Raw genomic sequence first — 19,756 nt, forward strand, 5'->3', positions numbered from 1 at the left:
ATTTATGATGATCATCACGAACACAAGCTTACTAACAAGCATGAAAAAATTAACTACTTTATTCTTTCCACACAGCTTTTTACGAGAGAGTTGTTTTTCTCCCCATTGAAAATTTCACGATGTCGTCACAAAGCTGTGTGGAAAATACAACGTAGTTTATTTAAAATATCTAACGCGAGCAAAATTCCACTAAGTATCGCCTCTATTCATTAATTTAACCCTTTCTTTCAATTTTAGTATCCTGTTGTCGCAGTTATTTTTTGACTTTTAAATCCGAGTCGATTTAATTTCGATATGGACTGCGATCTCAGCGATGGCATTATTTCTTCTTTTCCCAAAGTTGGAACTTCCCTGTGTTCAGAGTAGATGTCCAGAAAACGGAGAGAACTTGAGACAAGGACCTCTATTTCCGAGAAGAACGAGCGCGATGAAAGATATAGCGACGTGTAAATTAGAGCACTCAATCCGGAGCACTTTTAATGATAACTCACAATCAGTGGAATGGTGCGAGAGCGATCTAAGGCCCTCTCTTCTCGGGGGAAAGGAGCCCTCGGGAGACAAAAGGCATGTCAATAAACGTATTTTCATTTCATTTATTCAACATTTCATTGAAAAATTGCAAAAAAAACAGTGAAACAAATACCTACGGCATTTGGTTTAACAGGACCACGCATCACCCTCTCGATCGATCGTGTCTTTTGCATTTTTTGGCGGCTAAATTACCTACTCCTTTAAAACTTACGCCGTGGTCTTGAATTTTTTTATTTTCTTCTTTTAAGTACTAATAAAACCTCGGTTTTTAAAATTAACTTTTTAATTCGTAGCAATATAAACTTATGTTTTACTAAAAAATTATGAATTTTCATGTTTATTTTTTAATTTATTGTAAGATTATTATCTCAGTTTCATTTAATAAATGTGAGGACTTCAATACTACCAAAAACTTCTGCATAAAAAAGTGCGAAATAGCAATGCCTAAAACGATGGAAAACAAGGGTTCAAATCAGAGGTTGAAGCGTGGGGTAAACGGTGCGAGATAAAACTCCAACGTCCAATGCGGTTTCCTACGGGAGAAATCGACCACCATTGTGCGAATGGAATTTATTTCACCCAGGGGGCCACCCGAGCCAATTTTTGATTTTCCTGTGCTTAAAGTATTTTGAGCTGCTGAATCCAATTCTGAGGTTTGTAAACAAATTTCGAGGAGATTAGAAGGCACACACTAGGTAACTCCCTAATTTACTATCGAGAGCAAAAATGTTTTCGCACTCCTGGAAATTGCTTAGTTAATTAACTTTTCGGCTTTTTGCAGTTTCGATTTTGCGACTTTCAAAATATTTGACATTTGGGAGAAAATGAAGGTTATAATCGGATTTATCCTCGAAAAAACATATTGGGATCGACTAATTAAACCCAACTATACAATCATCATCGGATTAATTACTTACGGAGAAGCTGCTTTATGCGGAGAAAAGCAAATAACACCAATTTTCAAAAGTGCGAAAGTCGTAAGTCCGAAAAAAATTGTTTAAATTTTTAAATGCTCGCATTTTGTGTTTAAATTCTTTAAAAGTTGTTTGATTCCAAGTAATAAAGACACAGGCTAAAAAAAGTTACAATTTAAGACCTTTTTTGCCATTTTTTGCAATGCTGACGTTTGAAAACTCTGCAACGTCACGAAATTCTGTTACCAAATCTCAGATTCGGATTCAGCAGCCAAAAATACTCACAGAATAGAAAAATCATCACTACACCATAACTTTCGTGTGAACAGCACTCACGTCTTGACTGGACTACACGCCGACATATAATAGAGCAATCTCCTTCGATATGCAGTAGTCTTATGGTAAATAATGACGACTGAAGATATAAACGAGAGGGGGAGAGTAACATGAAGATAGCCCGCCCCGCAGAAGCAGCCGCTTCTCTGTCGCCCTTTCATCGGTTTTAAAAAACGTCCCGCGGCGCGGTATGACTCCTGCATTGCCAACCATTTATTCTCAAAATTCACAAAAGAGGATATGCGAGGAATAGCTTTGAAATGTCATCAATTCGAAATATTATAATCTCAAATATTAGTTTCGGTAACGGCATTAATTATTGTTAACTTTCCCATAAAATTCGGATTGATCTACATTGAGCGTCGCGAGTTGACACACTTTTCAATCCAGTTAAATATCGCAAGGGGTGGCAACTAACTCGTTGGCCGACTGGAGAGTCATATATTGTCAGGAGCGGATCCAGGATTTCTTTCTGGGGGGAGGGGGCAAGCAAGGTCGTATCCAGGTTTTGTTCTTGGGGGGGGGGGGGGAGACAAGGATACCTCGTAATACAAAACGAACGCAATGATAATGGGACCGTATAAAAAATCTTGCTTATTTTTTAAGTGTCTGGGGGAGGGGCACGTGCCCCCTCGCCCCTTAGATCCGCCTATGTATATTGTAATATTCGTGATATGATCTAAGTAAGTAAGATCTTTCCGCGGCTAGGGTTAACTCATGGTGTTCATGAAAAACTTTTAAACATAGTGTTTTAAGAAATATTATCAAGGCACAACTGCCAAATTCCATCAGCGAACAGAACAGCGTCCCTCGGGGCTCCGTGCTCAGCGTGACATCAGTGCAATTCATACACAGTGAGACGACGGTAGGCGGAGAGCGACGATCCAATCGCCTCTCAAGTTCCACCGATATCGCCGCTGTGCATCGCGAAGGCCAGCTCACTCATTCACAACACGAGAGGAACTTGATATGCATGCGTGCCCACGCGTCATGAAGTTCACGATCACGGGAGGGGAGGGGGGAAAGAGGGGAGGGGAGGCATATCGTTCCAGCACCCCCTCCTCCTCCGCCCAGTCTGCCATTTTCATCGCTCGTGCATACTCTCCTCCGATTGTCACTCAATCCAGTTCCATTCGTCCATGCGTGACAAAAGGGCATCGTAATGCGAACGGTATCCCGATACCGGCGACCGCCAATCTCACTCCACAACGGGGCACGATACACGGGATACTCACTCACGATTAAGAAGCTCAAAGAGCTGCACAATATAAGCATCCCAAATTTGCCTAATTAAGTTGAATTTACATCAACATACTACCGCGAAATAAGGCGTGTGGGCTGGTGGACACTAGCCGTTAAAAAGTAGGTGAGCGCTCGAGATATTTGACAGTTGCGTCCCATCCAATTCAAGCTCTACAATTTTCGGGAGAAAAAAGAAATCCTACACCCATACGGCAAAATATCTCTCTTCTTAAATGTTTTCTGTCGGACCTAGGAGCATAGAGAACTCCCTAAGATGGTGTTTTCCGTGTCGCTCTGAAAGACACGTTTTTTTTAATAACACAAGAAATCTAAACCTAGTAAGTAGCCTTCCGTGTCTCTAGCGGCTCACTAAGCTTAATCCATATAAAAACTTGGTAATGTTCTCTGCATATTCGTCCCACAGACAGAATATAAAGGCATTGCTTTCCTCAGCTTATATTGATAATATATTTATAAATGTAATAAGCGAGTACGAATCTCCCAAATCACATAGCACCTTGGAAACCGGAATTACGAAAGGAAAAGGAATCCTTATGTTAAACTCCAAATAATTGACAAATAATTGTACTGGAAAGTTTCGGATTCTTTAAGGAGGAAAAATTCTATTAGAAAAATCGTTATAATTGCACCACCCCGCAAGAAAGATAGTAATCTACGACGAATGATAAGGACTGCAATGATATTCCGTCAATCGCTTGGGGATTCCATGAAGTCGCTCGCGGAGGAAAGCATTGGGGAAACGGATGTCTCAACACACCATCGTCTTATCCTTTGAATCTATTATGAAGCCACAGAAGCGGCACACCGCAGTGCTGTGGGAAATGTTAAGGGTGAAGCTCTATAATCACACCAAGGCTGATCAAAGGCAAGATTAGTCAGTGGCAATTTTCCAATGACCTCTGCTCTCTTCCAATACCAATCGAGCTCATCAAAATAAAAATCTTCTCTTGTTCATAGCAACGCGTCCTGACTGATACACTGATTCATTAACAAACAGCCCAAAGTACAGCCATGAATCTTACGAACTGTACAGCTCTTGTCATTTAAAGACACAAAACAAAGGTCTTTATGCGAGACACCATTTTTAGGGTTGTTTTAATCCAATGGATATTAAAGTTTTGCCTCCAACAAGAAAGCATCGAAATCGGTGCTGACCTCTGTTTCATTCGATCTATTAAATTACCTCAACTGTAGATATTGAGAATGAATTTATATTATTGTGCAGAAAAAGATACATTACACTCAATTCCCTTGTTATTTTTTCTATAAACTTTGTTTCCCTACGATAATAGTACTCAAATTCATCTGTATCCATTTTCTTCCACGTCAACAATAAAGATTTCATTTAATCGCAGTATCCACGTGTAAACGCGAATTCAAGATATTCAAAAACGTTTTAGTACATCTAATACTGTATTCTTTCCCGATATGTTTTAACTTATGGTTGAAGGACTCACTTAAAGAGCTATTTTCGCAAAACAATTATTGTCGGAAACCATACTTTTGCGCACTCGATATGAAGCTCAGCAACAAAAAGTCAAATAGTTTTATTTAATGTCCAATATCGAAATCCAATTCAAATAATTCTACTTTACTCCTTCCGCGGCGAAAAATCGACGGCCCTTTGCAGATAAGTTGATGACGTCACGAAATCTTGTCGAGCACTTCTTCTATCCTCAATCTCGCGCATCGTTCGCACGTGACTCTCTGTTGTTTACTCTCTCGAGAGCGATTCCTTTATTCAATGAACGAGTTCTCCCCGAACGAGCAAACGTAGCAGAACACAGATGACGTCACTAACTCATGAAAATGTCGTGGCGACTTTCCCGTTTGTTCTTCTTCGAAAATTGAGAAATTATACGAAAGAATGGCGATTTCGGGAGAGAGAGAAAGACCTCATTATCAAAACGAGAAAATCGTTAAATCAAGTAGGCGGATCGTGGTGGAGGACGGATGGTACTGCGACAGAGCACAGTCAGCCGGAAAATAACAAGGAGATATGCGTATTAGGAATATACACGGAATTTTCATTAATGCTAGGTAAGATCCACCCAGAACCCCTATTAATCCTGATCTACAATTGCTATAAGAGCCGTGGAAGTGCGCTAAATAACACTTGGAAAAAAAGCTACGGACAGTAGGGCGGATCGCAAAAATCGATTTTTTTCAAATCCATCTGGCCCAATGAAAAAAAGTTGTGGGACCGATCAAAAATAAGGCCTGAAAAATTTGAGACCTGTACGTGAACCCCTGACCCTCGCTCAAATGCAATTTAGGGGGGGAGGGTCAACATTCGAAAAGTATAATATTTTATGATCATTCCCTATAGATTTTGCCGAGTTACTATTCTTCCGGGGCAAAAATTTCGTGCATTTTGACGTATCTGCCACCGTTTAGCCACAAAATGCCTAATTTGAGTCCGCGTCCGCGAAGAAAATATTCCAACGCCCACGCAGCGTCGCGGATACCAGAGCCGCAGGCCGATCCCTTCCCCTCCACGCTCGCTTCTCCCCCTCCCACGCCTCTAACACAGCAAAATTCATCCCGCGCATGCTGCTAGGAGGTCGTTTATCTTTCATAATATAAATCAGAAAATGGTAGACGGTAAAAAACGATGCGTAGTGAGACGACTTGTCCCTTGTTTGTAGTTCGGTTACCATTATGTTAAAGTTTGCTGAAGGACCAGGAATTTGTCAGTTATTAGTTAGTTTATGCAAATTCTCAAGAGATTGTTTTTATATTTTATTGGTTGTTTTCTGTAGTTCTCATTTTGCATGTTCCTTGCAATGTAATGCTGTACTTCACTTGAAAATAGCGCTGATGGTGCAAAAATAAAATTGGCGAAACATTGGAAAGGGTATAAGCCGATTTTATTTTAAAATTCGATGTCGACCGATCTCCAAATATGTCATGAAAGTTATAAATTCCTTCGCCAGAGAATACTTTGAAGATAACACCAAGAATATGAATAGCGTCCTCGAGTACTCCATGTACACCTCCTTTCATAAATTCTTACAGAATATGAAATATAAAAATGCGTAAATAGTGAGTGTTTTCGTTTCTTTTCGTTTTTAATAATTTTCTCGAACACCAAGAAAACTAATCAAATATTAAACTGCCATCATATGCAATTAAAATGAAGAAATGATATTTAGAATTGTCCTCAAAACAATTCATTTAGCTTAAATTAATAAAAACAGAAATTTGAATTTTTCCCAGAAAGGCTTTGTTCCGCTGGTTCGAAAATTGCTCTAATATGGCCATGAATAGGTAGTAACGCCCACCTTTACCTGGCCAAACCTTTTCTCGTGAGTCTAACAATAAGCATTATTCAAATCGGCGTCATATTTATTGATGTTAGAAATCCAAAGCTAAAAAAAACGTTATATTTCTATCTTTACGTATTACATAGCAATTCCTTTAAAAACTCTTCGGGGCTTCCACCATTCTATTCGAGAGCGTCAGAGTTTTGGCCATTATTTTTTTTCACTGTGGACATGATTAAAATTGGCTTCATATGGAATTGATCCATTTATAAAGCCAAATTTACCGCATCTTTCAGCACTTGGAGAAGCAAAGCCGACAGCGCGGTGGATTGCTCGTCATGACAAATATTTTCCAACGCGTTATACACGACATGGACGTTTATTCCCCGAACCATAAAGGACTTTAATAGATGCTAGTCGTAATTTCGTTAGACCATTTCCTTTTGTGAGTGTCCTACCACACGCATTTTAGGCGGCTTGCGTGGTACTATGTATATGTCGACACTCCCTGACTTTTCCCTCGTTACCCTATTCAAATCCCCTGGAAGTTCCCTTTTCGATGACCAATAAGAACCCTGCTGACACATAAGGAGAATCGCTCCATCTGGCCAACGTTTCACAAGCTCTCTTCTTTAATTCCAATCAATAACAAAAAAACCGTCACTTCAAGCCCCCCGCCCTCAATTATTAATCAATTTCGGTCGAGAGTTCCCTCCATTACTCCATCTTCCCTCACGTATGCAGCATCCGCGAGCAGCAACAGCGGTGCCTCCTCCTTTCACAAGACTCAATCCTTTCAAAACTTCTTCCGGGAGGAGGAGCATCCCTCCTCACACCAAAACGGGATCCCACATTCCATCTTTTCTATCGACGAATCACTCATTTAAAACCGAAGCTCTCATCTTGACATTTTCAGGGCTAGTACAGAATACCCTCCCTTTCCAATATTTTCCTAGTTCTCAAATATTAAAAATAATAAAATACTCGGGCAAATATGTAAAACCTGAGATGCAGGCGAATGTTGTCCAAAACTTCATTCATGTACCATGACAATTTCACGATGACAACGAAGTTGGGGCTCGGGTCGGTGTGGTGTCTAGTGTGTTGGCTGCTAAGTTCGTGGGCCTGGGATCAAATCCCGAAGGTGGCGGAGATTTCCACCTATATTTTATGCTAAGGTGAGGAAAATGCAACTCAGATTGCATATATAAATGTGCACAAAATCAGTGAGCCGCACCAAATTAAGAATCGTAGTCTGAATTACTTTGATGACTCATGGGTAAGTAATGCAGTGATCGAATACACAATTATACGTTAAATTTTAAATACAAAAAAACACGTGGGGTTCTAGTAAAAAATGGGTGTACCTGCCCATCCATATAATAGGTCCCTCGATATGAGATCGACGGTAAACAAATTGATATTCCTCTAAAGCAGGGGTTCCCAAACTGGGGGGCGCGGAGAAAGTCCAGGGGGGGCGTGACATCCAAATGAAATAAATAAAAAAATTACAAAAGTAATTTCCTCAGATCTTTGAAATAAAGTCTTTCTAAGTTTTCATAATTGTTTTTGTAAAATTTCAATAAAGTTGTAAACTTTATCAAAGAAGGTGGTACTATGTATAAAACTACTAATTGTAAGTGTACTAATTTTAAAACTACAAAACACACAACTTGTACGAGTACAAGTAGGAGTTGGTATGTACGGCACCGTGGAAATAGGGTATTGCAAAATGGAGAGCTGATATGTGTAGAGGGGGGGGGGTACTAAAAAGTTTGGGAACCCCTGCTCTAAAGCATTCGATCGCATCCTGAAAGTGCCGCAACCCGCATTTATTTACGCGCGTAGAGATTACGATAAGTACAAAGTTATGGGAATAGGTGATATTTGATCTTTGATCTGAAAATAAACCTCTAACTCTTAAAATAAATTATATGACGGCATGCTTTGATGCCGCGAGAGGGAGTATTAATTGCTTTATAATTGCATTCAACAATAATAATAAAAAAATCATAATATATTTCAATTTAATGAATTATATAATGAGTAGGAAGGAATAAATACATGTTCCCCACACTAAATTCCTGTGTTAGATGAAACGTCAGACCAGATACTGATTTAGCATATTTTTAATTATTCCCAACAAATTTCTCAACCCATTCTTCTAATTCACTTATAATTGATCGCTATTTATTCTATTGGCTTTTGGTAAAATACGAATGCTCTGACTTCTGGAATTCTGACAAAAATTGAATTACTAAGCTGACGAACTTGAGAAAACGTCTATGATTAGGGTTCGTTATTCGACAGTTGTATCGTAATAAATATTTGAATTTATCGTGCATAAAAATTTGAAGAGAAGTTCCCGGGCTTTCGTCCGGATGACGAGGTCCACTCCTGCAGACGTTTCAACGGGAGTAGTATCCATCATCATCAGGTCTTGTTGACGATGGATAACTCTTCCGTCGAAGCGTCGACAGCCACAGACCTCATTACTCTTTGAGAACTCCCCCGCAGCAGAATTCGCCGTAAGGAGTCCCTTCATACATATATAAATATATATTTCTTCAATTTATCGACCTCAAGAGAATATAAATTTAATTATGTTTTGAAATAAGGGCAATAATTAAAATTGAATTAAGCCTAAAAATTAAATTTCGCCAATTTTTACATCGGTAATCAAGTAAAAAAATACTCGCTCAAACTACAAAAATCAAGAACAATATTCAGAACGCAAATAAATATTTTGTTTCGTCAAAAAATTGTTTCATAAAATTTTTATCACAAACGCAAAATTTTTCCTCCAGCCCTGATGATGGTTTAAACGCAAACAGAAACATTTTCAAGGCTTACTTTCACTTTAATAACTGACATCTCAAAACATGCTCAAATTTATATAAATACATGTCAACAATGGCGACAGAGTTACTTTCGAAATGATGCGCATACTTTCGTGGCATCGCACCACGATACAAACGTCCAAAGTACGTCATTCTGACGGCGACAGCATCTGCTCTGGTGCAGACAGCGACGAGGTCGCGTTCAAAGGGCGACCGACAGACATCACGCCAAGCAGTGGAAGGGAAAAAAGTGCAGTGAGAGGAAGACGGCAGCGAAGCGGTGACCTCGATTTCAGCGTCCAGCGGCGGCGTGCGAACCACGAGCGTCCACTCATTCTGAACTGAAGACGACAGGAATGTTTCGCGACAGCAAATGGCCTCGCCCCGACGAGTGATGAGCCCGAAATATGGCCCTCGAGTCCCATCAGGTGCTCCACAAGGAAGCGTAATCGGGCCGATTGAATTTAAAAAGAATGACCTTTTGCTCATTATGAACATTAATGACCTCTGCTCCCGAATCATCAGTAAAATACCTTCTGCATCTGCTGAAGACGCTATCACCCACCGCGAAATTAGAGAGCACTCCTTTGAAATTCTATCATGAAATTTAAACCATCGTTCATGTGTGGAGCCAAAATTGGGGACTGGACTTTTATCTGAGCAATTGCATGGCGGTACATCTCTTGCGAAGGTCGTCCCACTATCATATATGAATATTCTGTGGATGGTGTCAACAAAATAGGCGACATATGAAGAAACCAGGGAGTTAGGATAACTTCGAACCTATCGTCGGTAATATACATCAGAAATATTTGCGGCAGAGCCCCTAAGAAGCTAGGATTCGTCAAGGAAGACATAATACCTACCTCGAAAATTTCCTGGCGAAAATGCATTTTATTCAGGGAACTAAATAAAAGACAAAGGAATTCTACGCGATCCGTCAAAAACTGCCACAGGCGTACATAAAGCGTACACAGACGTTAAAAAAATTATGCTGCGATCCGCTATGGTCACGGAGGCAACGCGATAGACTTAGTTAGATTGCTTGACAGATTGAAAGCGTACAATTTCAAAGCGACAAGGAAAATATCATCTTAGAGCCCCACTCTATTTACAGGTTCAATAGAAACGTCAAATTAAGAGAGAAAATTTGGCCGAAAAGAGAAGTATGCGAATTCGTTTTTCCCTCGAACCATAAGGACTTTAATAAATGCTAGACGGAACATCGTCAGACGGAACGAGTTTTTTCCTTTTATTCGTTAACGGCTAATGCTATTCGTTAAACGCCCGCCAAAAGACTATATTGAGGTGGCTAGCTAGGTAGTATGCAGATGGAGATATATCAATACCTCTCTCGGCATTTTTACTTCTTTGAAAATCAATTATGAATCTAAAGCATAAAAAAGTTTAAAAGGGTGGCGATGCCGCTTCCATACATGATAGTTACGCCTTCGGAGAACATTCCATTTTACCACGTTTTCTTTTCTTTTCAACTCCGTGCGCCAGGTAATTGCAAATAATGGAATCGTTCACACAGGCCCGTAATCACAATTCATTTAAATAATTCTGTTGAGGAAATGACAAGTTACGACGAAAGAAATCTTCCTCATTCAGCCAGTCAGTCGAAAGAAATCATGAAAGTTACCGCCCATTTTTCAAGAGTTGGTGACGTCATTACAGTACTGGTCCATTCACTCTTACAGGACAACACGCTCATTGACGGAATGAATCGCCCACAAGAGCGTAAACAACAGCGAACCTCAAAGCCAAGGGGACTGGGTAGAGGGGACCCAATTCCATTTCTTAGAAGGCTGATTTATGTTGCCATTTCGGTCGTATTTTAATCAGCTTTCATAAATGTCCGCGGCGCGGTGACGAGTGATATGCGATCCACTTTTTTCCATAATGTACCTTTATTATGCTTGTAATTAGGAGGAATAGCATTGAAAAGGAATGAATTTGATAGATCACATCATCACGCATATAAATTTCAGTTAATACCCTAATTATACATTATTTCCCCATTAAACTCGGATCACTCTGTCCGTTAGCGACGCGAGCAGCGAATTTTGTAAACACTTTTAAATGCGCGGCGGTTGACAACACATTTTGTGGCCGACTCTATGATCCTCTCTTCCAATATTCGTGCTCAAAGCGGTGGACCATGCACAAGGCCTCTGGACGAGTCGTGGGGAATCGGCGGCAAGCACGGCATGAGCGCGTGAAGTCATCAACATCTCTGCGAAATTATTAAATCCGCCAACTTTTCGACGTGCATAGCTCGCGCAGCAGACGATGGATCGAAAAATGGAAACATTCGGTGATTTTTTCAACCACTGTCACAACTGATAATGATAAAAAATAAGTGAACGAATCCATTCAATTCATAACTCATACACGGAAACAAAAAGATTTGTTAAAAACTACAAAACTGGCATGATAGGGAGTAGTTTAGTAAAATATGCTCAAACTTTGATACAATCAATAAAGCACTTGATTTATTTTATCAAACGTTCTTGATAAATGTTATCGAACATTTCGACATTTCATAATTTGGTAAATTGTACGAAAGAATTTGGTAAAAATAACAATATATTCGATACGTTTCAGTGTTTTATAACTTTCATCGATGTTATGATCAATTTTACGAAAGTGCTTCAAAATTTTCCGAGTGCGAATTGTAGGCGAACAGAGCGCTCTTCGTCCAGCCCTCGGCGGCTTGATATCCTCCCCGTTGATGATTGCCAAAGACAATCGAAAAAGTAACAGTTTCCTAGATCTAGTCCTTTCCGCTTTGATTGGATGCCCAGTCTTCGGCGTGTTCACTTACGGTCATAAATGGCTCAACTTAAGTATTCCCCCTCTGCTGGTGGTTTTCCCAGCGTAAAAAAAAGTCTGCCTGTCGCGGCCTCCTCGTCCTCGCGTAGACTCGGATGGTGCACGGCAGATTAGCAGCCTTTCGAGTAGATTAACATGGCTGCATGACTTTTGCGTTTGCAAACTCCTCGAGCCAATCATCGCCTCGGTGTCGGTGGGCGACTCGCTAACACACGCTGTCACGTAATCTGTCCGCGGACGACTTCGAATTAAATGTGCCAACATGCGTAAGGAGTTAAGCGAGTAAACGACAGCGGCGAGGGTTGATCTGCCCCGCGCCTACAAGCAAGAGATGCCCAGTGAAGGAAACGGCCTCGTTCACAGTTAATACTTTTTATTTTCATTGTGATCGATTGGTTCGACTTCTTCTGCTCATCCAGTGCCGATTATTTTTTAGCGTATTTTCCAGTAAAATTTCCCTTTCTATTGTGCAAACCTCAAAACATATTATATGTTGTTCATTCAAGACACAGTACTAATTGTAAGTATTATTCACGGGAAGGTTTTCGTGCTCAATGAAAAACACTCGGTATTAACCCCTTCCACTTCGATTTATTTTCCGAATATCGTGCTCCTATTCTCTATTTATTTTTTCTGTGGTTCTTTTTCAAATGATAGGTAGTGAAATGATATTTTGTAATAAACGTAGAACCGTGAAATAAATGTGATTATTTAAAATGGAGAACACAGCTATCGCTCCTCGAATAAAATCATTATAATAATTCCAATGCATCATGTTTCATGAAATATGAATTATTTATGCATAAAATGTTTTAATTAACATTTTTAAGCTTTCAAAATAATTATATTGTTCCTGTAAATAGTGCTAAAATTATGGAAATCCGATGACGAGACACACTCGTCATTGCGCGGTTTGGCGTCGAAAGTTCATGACGAGCTAGACTCGTCATTACAGCGCAGAGGGGTTAAGATCCAACACTTTACTTAAAGTAATACTGCATAGGTTTGCGTTTTTTTCTCCTTCCCTCCGTGATCTCTTCTCCCTGGGAGGGTTGATGAACTGGAACTCTATTGGTGTCACCAACTCATAAAAAGTGAGCGGCAGCATTCGTGATTTTTCTTATTTTTAACTTGGAAAGGGAAAGACATTACTTTTCGTCGTCGAGACTTCTTCTCTCTTTCCATTCCTAGCACCCAGTTATGTGGTTGAATTGCGATTTCGGGTCGCCTGAGGAAACGACCGCATTCATTCGCGGTCCAGCCCCGTGCATCGGGCGCACCTCATATCACGTCGGCGCCTTTATTCGCAACTGCATCGGGTTCCCACCTTTCCTCGGTCCAGACTCATGGTTCCAGATGATAGGCGTTTTCGGTCCACACCAGATGGCAGCACGAGGGAGAAAGGACTTACATAAAAGCGCAACCAGTTGAGAGCCTCAAACATGGAGTTTATATTACTATATGTATAGTGCAGAGCATTTATGGCCTCAAACCTGCACTAAATCCGCGCTTGGCGGAAGTGAGTAATATTTGAATCCTGCCGCGTTGCCGAGGGAAAATCTGGAAATAGCGTGGCGGTCTGGGCGGTGACCGGGAAATCCAGAGGTCCGTGGTTCGTTTCCCGATCCAGGAGAATTTTTTCTCGCTGTAATTCGAGTGAAATGTTCCACCGCCGTCCTCGCGGCAGGAGTGAAATATTGCACTCCGCCCCTCGCGTCCAATTCCACTCTCCACGGCACGAGGCTGACCTCAGGCGGATAGAGAAGAGTGTTTAGGGGTCGGAGGTCGTCCACCGCAATTCCTGAGAACTCATTCCAGTCAATAAATAAATTGCAGTCGAGTTTCCATTCGGGATCTCCGTCATTGCTGCCTAAGTACCGATGGTCTAATCGTCCATCCTGAATCGGCTGCAAAATCTACGGCATTTATCGATAGAATATGACTTCCTAACACAATGGAATAACCTGATTCGCAGCATTTTCCATCCAAATTTAAATCAGGATTACCAACCTTCGGACCAAATCGCAAAGAGAGTGAATTCCTTTTGGGGGGGGCTAAAGCCTGGTTTTCAGTACGTACAGAGGAGGTTTTATGGAAGAGCAGGAATTACAGGAAATTTTGAAAATATAGCAACCCTTATGGCGGCTCTACAAGCAAAATATTTCTTAAACCTGCCTAAAAACTCAATGTTTAAAAATAATTGATGTTCATTTTCAACCTCTGTGTCTCAGGGATATCTAGTAGGTAAGCAGAATAACCTACATGCATTCAAATAATATGGAAGACGCCTTTGGCATTGTAAGAACTCAAGAGGATCTCTTATCTCACGGCCACAAAAAAACCTGTCGTCGTCGAAACATTAGCCCTTTCCCGACATTGAAAAACCAGAAATGGTACGGTACCGTTTTGGTCCAACCCAGCGTCCGAATATACATTCATTGATCCGGGTGGTAAATTAATTTCTCAATATTACAAAACTGTTTGTACACGCTGAAACCAAAAAGAAATTTTTACAACATTGGAAATAAACGATGTGTAATAATGTGAAAATTCTCCCGAACGTGTATCACATTAAATTGCGAACGTAGCTGCCTACTTCTCAAAAGTTAATGACGTCATTGGAGAGATGGCTGATTTACTCGTGCAGGGAGAGCACTTCATCATCACAGAGGGAAGGGAACACAAACGAGAATAGGAGCATCAGCCAACCACACGCGACCGAGGAGAAGCAGTGACTCGCTCGCCAAGACTTCGGAGGCTCCGCATTCAAAGCCGAGTCAGAAGTTGGATACGGACGTACGAGCATACGATATAGATACGGACACAGTGCGTCGGATCAAGGATTTCTTAAACGATCGCGAACAGAGAGATTTATTGGATGGAGTTAGCTCGGATACTATTCATGTTACCACGGATGTACCCCATGACAACAGCGTAGGAGGATAGGCAGGAATTAGCAAAGTATAATGAAAAGTTTAAATATTCTACCGAAAACCACGACGTTGAAGATTTTTAGAATGCTTTTCGTAGTTTCACTCAACTAGCCGAGAATAACGCAATATCCAGAAAACAGAAGAAAATTTATGTGGAACTTAGGTGGTATAATGGAGACGTCCTTGAATTTCTGAAGAGGCAAAGTACCGTCCATTCAAAAATGAAAAACGCCAGTCAGGATCTACCCGAGGATGAAGATTAGAAATTATACGAGATGAGAAATATAGATTAGTGAATTCAAACGCAATAAAAGACAAAAAAAAGCTTGACGAAGACAGTTTTTTGGCTGACAGACTGTAATTTAAGACTAAAATATGAGGTGAAAGTTTAGGAGGAAATCAGAAGGCTTTTTGATCTTACGTGAGGGAGGTTCAAGGTAATAAATCTACGGCAAGGTCGCTCAAAAACGCCAATGAAGAAAGAGCTAGCGACGACTTAGTAAAAGCGAAAACTCCTTTCAAAATGTATTCACTACCTGCTCTAAGAAAAATACCGCTACCCTTACTGGACTGTCTAAAACTCCGATGCAGTCAATCAACATTTCTTGCCTTGGTATAGAAATTCGGCTGAAATCCATCAACCCCAAAAAATCCCCAGGACCCGATAAAATTCCCGCCAGAGTTTATAAAGAGTTGTCAACTGAAATGGCGCCGTTTTTTTAAATTAATATTTGAAAAGTCTTTCGCGGAGCATCGCATCCCTCTAGATTGGAAAATAGCGAGCGTTAGCCCTATGTGTGGCGAGTGGCGATAAAGAAGATCCTAGTAACTATAGCCCTATCTCCCTTACGTCTATCGCATGCAAAATACTAAAACACATAGTCGACAGCTCAGTAATGAGGTATTTAGACAGCGGAAACTTTTTCAGTCCAAATCAGCATAGATTTCGAAAAGGTAAGTCGTGCGAGACTCGGCTAGCCTTCTTTCTATACTTATGACATTCTTTCTTCTGGAGAGAGGCCCGTTCAAATAGACGCGGTATTATTTCAGAAAAAAGCTTTCGATAAAGTCCCGCACGCGAAATTGTTAATTAATTTTAGAGGCTTCAGGAATACATTCCAATATCATGTGCTGGATTAAGTATTTCTTAACCAACCGCGAACAAATGGTAGTTCTAGATGGCGTTTGCTCAGATACGGCGGAGGTGACGTCCGGTGTACCCCGCGGAAGTGTTAATGGTCCCTCATTATTCCTTTCTTAAATTAATGGTATCACTATCATTGTATCGGGTAAAATCCGACTTCTCACGGACGACGCAGCGTTATATAGGGATATAAACGAGTCCAAAATAATTACGCGTGATGCTTTAAGCGATTGGCGTGGTACTTGGCAATTAGAGTTAAATCTTAACAAATATGTAGCAACGAACTTTTGGAAAAAGACAGATTTCCCTACGAAACGTATTCCAGTAATCAAGCGAAGTTCTTAAATGGAGTGTCGGATAAGTATATAGGAGTAATCAGAACTTATCCTGGAGAAAACACATTCCGGAAATTTGCTGACGAGCAAATCGTAAATTAGGATTTATCTTTTGACAATCTTGTAAAATGCGATGAAAAATCAAAAGTACGATGTTAATATTCTCTCGTGACACCCCATTTGGAGGGCCCCCCTTGAGAGTGGGACCCGTATGAAAAAGGAATGGTTTCGGATATCAATAGAACATAAAGGCGAACAGCAATATTTGTATACAGTTTCTTCTCCTGACCTTCCTTATTATTACAACAATGTAGTGTTATGATCTTGGAGTATAGGTCATGATTTAAATTAAATACACATTTGGCCAACGTTTCTGAGATTTATTCTCCTTCCTCAGGGCTCTGTGCTATCACAGAGCCCTGAGGAAGGAGAATAAATCTCAGAAACGTTGGCCAAATGTGTATTTAATTTAAATCATGACCTATACTCCAAGATCATAACACTACATTGTAGCAATATTTTTTTACATTTGCAACGAAAAACATAGCAGTGTAACTGAATTAATTAGGAATTCAGAATGGCAAATTCTAGAAGGGAAAATTTAGATTAAATCTTTTGCGGATACTTCAAGTAGAATACTTTTTGCCTGATGTTCGAGTCGATACGTCGAGAGAGCCAAATTATTACGGCGGAAAGGATCACAACGATAAGATTGGGGATATGGACGACAAAACCGATAGATTTAAGATGTCTTTTTACCGCGTACAATAATGGACCACAATTCCTGCGACAGTTTGGGTAATGGTTTTATTTGCATGTTCGTGTCCTTAGCACTCTCCTATTTTCTGGTCTGACCGCAACTCGCTGTCCTGTGTTGGCCAGTGTCCGACAAGCGAGGGAGTGTCTGATTAAGGCTAGGATGAGTGGAATCACCCCGTGCCACACTCCCAGACGGTGGCTTGCACGGTACCTCGTAAATGTACATGGAGCACGGCTGATGGCGAAAATCAATAAATTACAACGCAGGGCGGACAGATTCGTGATGAGTTGTAACGATAAAAAGAGCTGCGTTTCCAAAGAGTTTTCTAGTCCAGTAAGGATGGGAATCTTTACAGGAGTGTAGAGCCAAGCATAGGGAATTAACTAAGAGCCTTCATAAATCGTCGCTCTAATGTAGACGAAATCATTAGGAGAAAATAAAATAAATAGACAGCAAAACAAAGATATTTAAAATGTCATTCTTAACTCGGACTGTCTGGGATAGGAACTGTGTATAGACGGGCGGCGAAGCCTGGATTTTAAGATGAGGGGGGGGGGAGAGATTTACCGTAGATTTCGGAGCTCTTCTCGGATGAATGGAAAACACCCACGGCAAAGGGGGGTCCTCCCCAGGAAGATTTTGGGATTTTTTTAATCTTGAAAACGTGATTTTTAGGACTCAAAAAACAGTCATTTTGCACGAGAATTTATTATAAGTTATTTATTGAGGCCATCTTGCTCGTTTTTGGCGGCTCTTTTAAAGGCTCCAAGGGGGGCGAGGGGTTACAGCCGGAAAACCCACGTGGATACGCCACTGTGGATAGATCAAGGAAATTAATAGTGTCACACTCACTAGGATAACTCATTGCATTTATTCGTTTTTCCATTGTCCTAATCTTGCATGGATTTACAATGGGAATTTCAAACTGTTCGCAATTTCCGCCTTCGCATGAATTTTCACGCATTTCTTGACATTGTGCGCAATATTTTTATGACAGTGTGGTGCGCATGAGGATTGCCTTTCATTATACATGCATGTGATTGGTCACCCCCTGCCAAACATCCTACAGGTGGCTCGCAGGAAATTCTGTTGATATAGAAGAGTTCGTGACGTCATTAACATCTCTTCGGAACTGTATTGCATCGTAACTGCGTTGATTTTTCACCATAAACATCTCTAAAAGCAGACGACAGATATGGATGAATATATATGTCCCTCTATTTTTCAAATCCATGGAAATAGAAAAGGATATTTATATAAAGTTGGTGACTGAGCCCATTCATTTTTTTCAATTGGGAATATGGCAATTTATAATAAGAAAAAAAGCGAAAGTTGCCGCCCACAATTCACGAATCGCTGATAACATTAGAGTTTTGGGTGATTAAATCGATTAGGAAGAACCCTCCATTGAAGGATTTCATTTCGCTCCCAAGAGTGTGAACAACGATGAACCACAGGAGAAACAGCCACAAGATCAACGAGTAGCCGAGAAAAGCCACACACGCGCAGCTTGAGCGCGTGACGTCACCAACTCACATGCAAACGAGTTAAGGACGTCGATTTCAACCTCGTTAACGCACGAATATTGGTCGGCGTATAGAAAACAGGAAATACACAGGTCCTTTTATTTTTTTCACTCAAAAATCGAAGGTAAAAAAAATTGGTGAACAAGCCGTATACCTACGTGGGTGTTGCATTTTCTTGCTTCACCCTGATCCAATTTGCCACTCATCTTACTCAAATGAAATAACTTTCGAGTGGACATTACTCCAGTCATTTTTTGTTGATGTAGATACTAATTGAAAAGGCCTCGGCCAGGGGTTAGAAAAAAATTGACATCTTTAAATTGTTTTGGAGGTGATACACCAAAATCCGTACATCCCACACATTTCGAAAGGGCATTCGAACCCCCTGGCCTCCCCGCTCCATACGACCTTAATCTTTGGGCTTAAACGATCGTTTCGCAAGAAATATCTAGGCCGTCTTGTTAACTTCAACAAAATATCACTTACAACACATTCTACAAGTCAGTTTCAATAGTAACGAGTTAGAATCTATCAACGTCTGTCCCCTTCACTAGTACATCGCTTGAACCACACAGATCAACGTTAAATTTTGTAAAAACCACAAAGAAAGCGTCACAACCAATAAAACTAAATGAAATGGGAAATTTTTATTCGCTAATGGCTTTAAGGGAACAATTACTATGGACAATCCGCACACGATTGGAAAACAATAACACGTTCTCATGTGTTTCTAGGTAACGTTAAGGGTAATAAATGGCAATTCATTCTATGCAGGGAAATGACAAATATTCGAACACTTACGTGAATTTAGGCTGTTTTTCGTCCATTTGAGACCTCAATCGAGATGAGCAGGTAGGAAATGCAGACGATGAGATTGCACGAGTTAACTTCTAGTGCGATCCCTCAATAGCAGTTATCATGTGCGGCTTCCGAAAACCAATTCCCGAATACTCAAAACTTTCTCATAATTAACCTCAACAGCTCACAACACCAAACCGGGAGACGAGCCACCGAACCAACCGGACTCACATTGGTTTCCTCCACGGTTTCGTTGAAAAACATTTGCTTTT

The 19,756-nt window shown here is 40.5% G+C and overlaps 1 protein-coding gene across 1 annotated transcript in view; it reads right to left on the minus strand.

Annotated features, from left to right (window-relative positions):
- LOC124173071 (mitochondrial glutamate carrier 1-like) overlaps positions 1 to 19,731 on the minus strand; it is a 50,713-nt gene extending 30,982 nt beyond the window's left edge. The window contains exon 1 of the mRNA XM_046552585.1: positions 19,488 to 19,731. Within this exon, the coding sequence (XP_046408541.1) occupies positions 19,488 to 19,513 (26 nt within the window). The 5' untranslated portion in view covers positions 19,514 to 19,731. The remainder of the gene's footprint in view (positions 1 to 19,487) is intronic.
- Positions 19,732 to 19,756: the final 25 nt, after the last annotated feature.

This window comes from Ischnura elegans, chromosome 1, assembly GCF_921293095.1.
Source record: "Ischnura elegans chromosome 1, ioIscEleg1.1, whole genome shotgun sequence".
Lineage (NCBI taxonomy): Eukaryota > Metazoa > Arthropoda > Insecta > Odonata > Coenagrionidae > Ischnura > Ischnura elegans.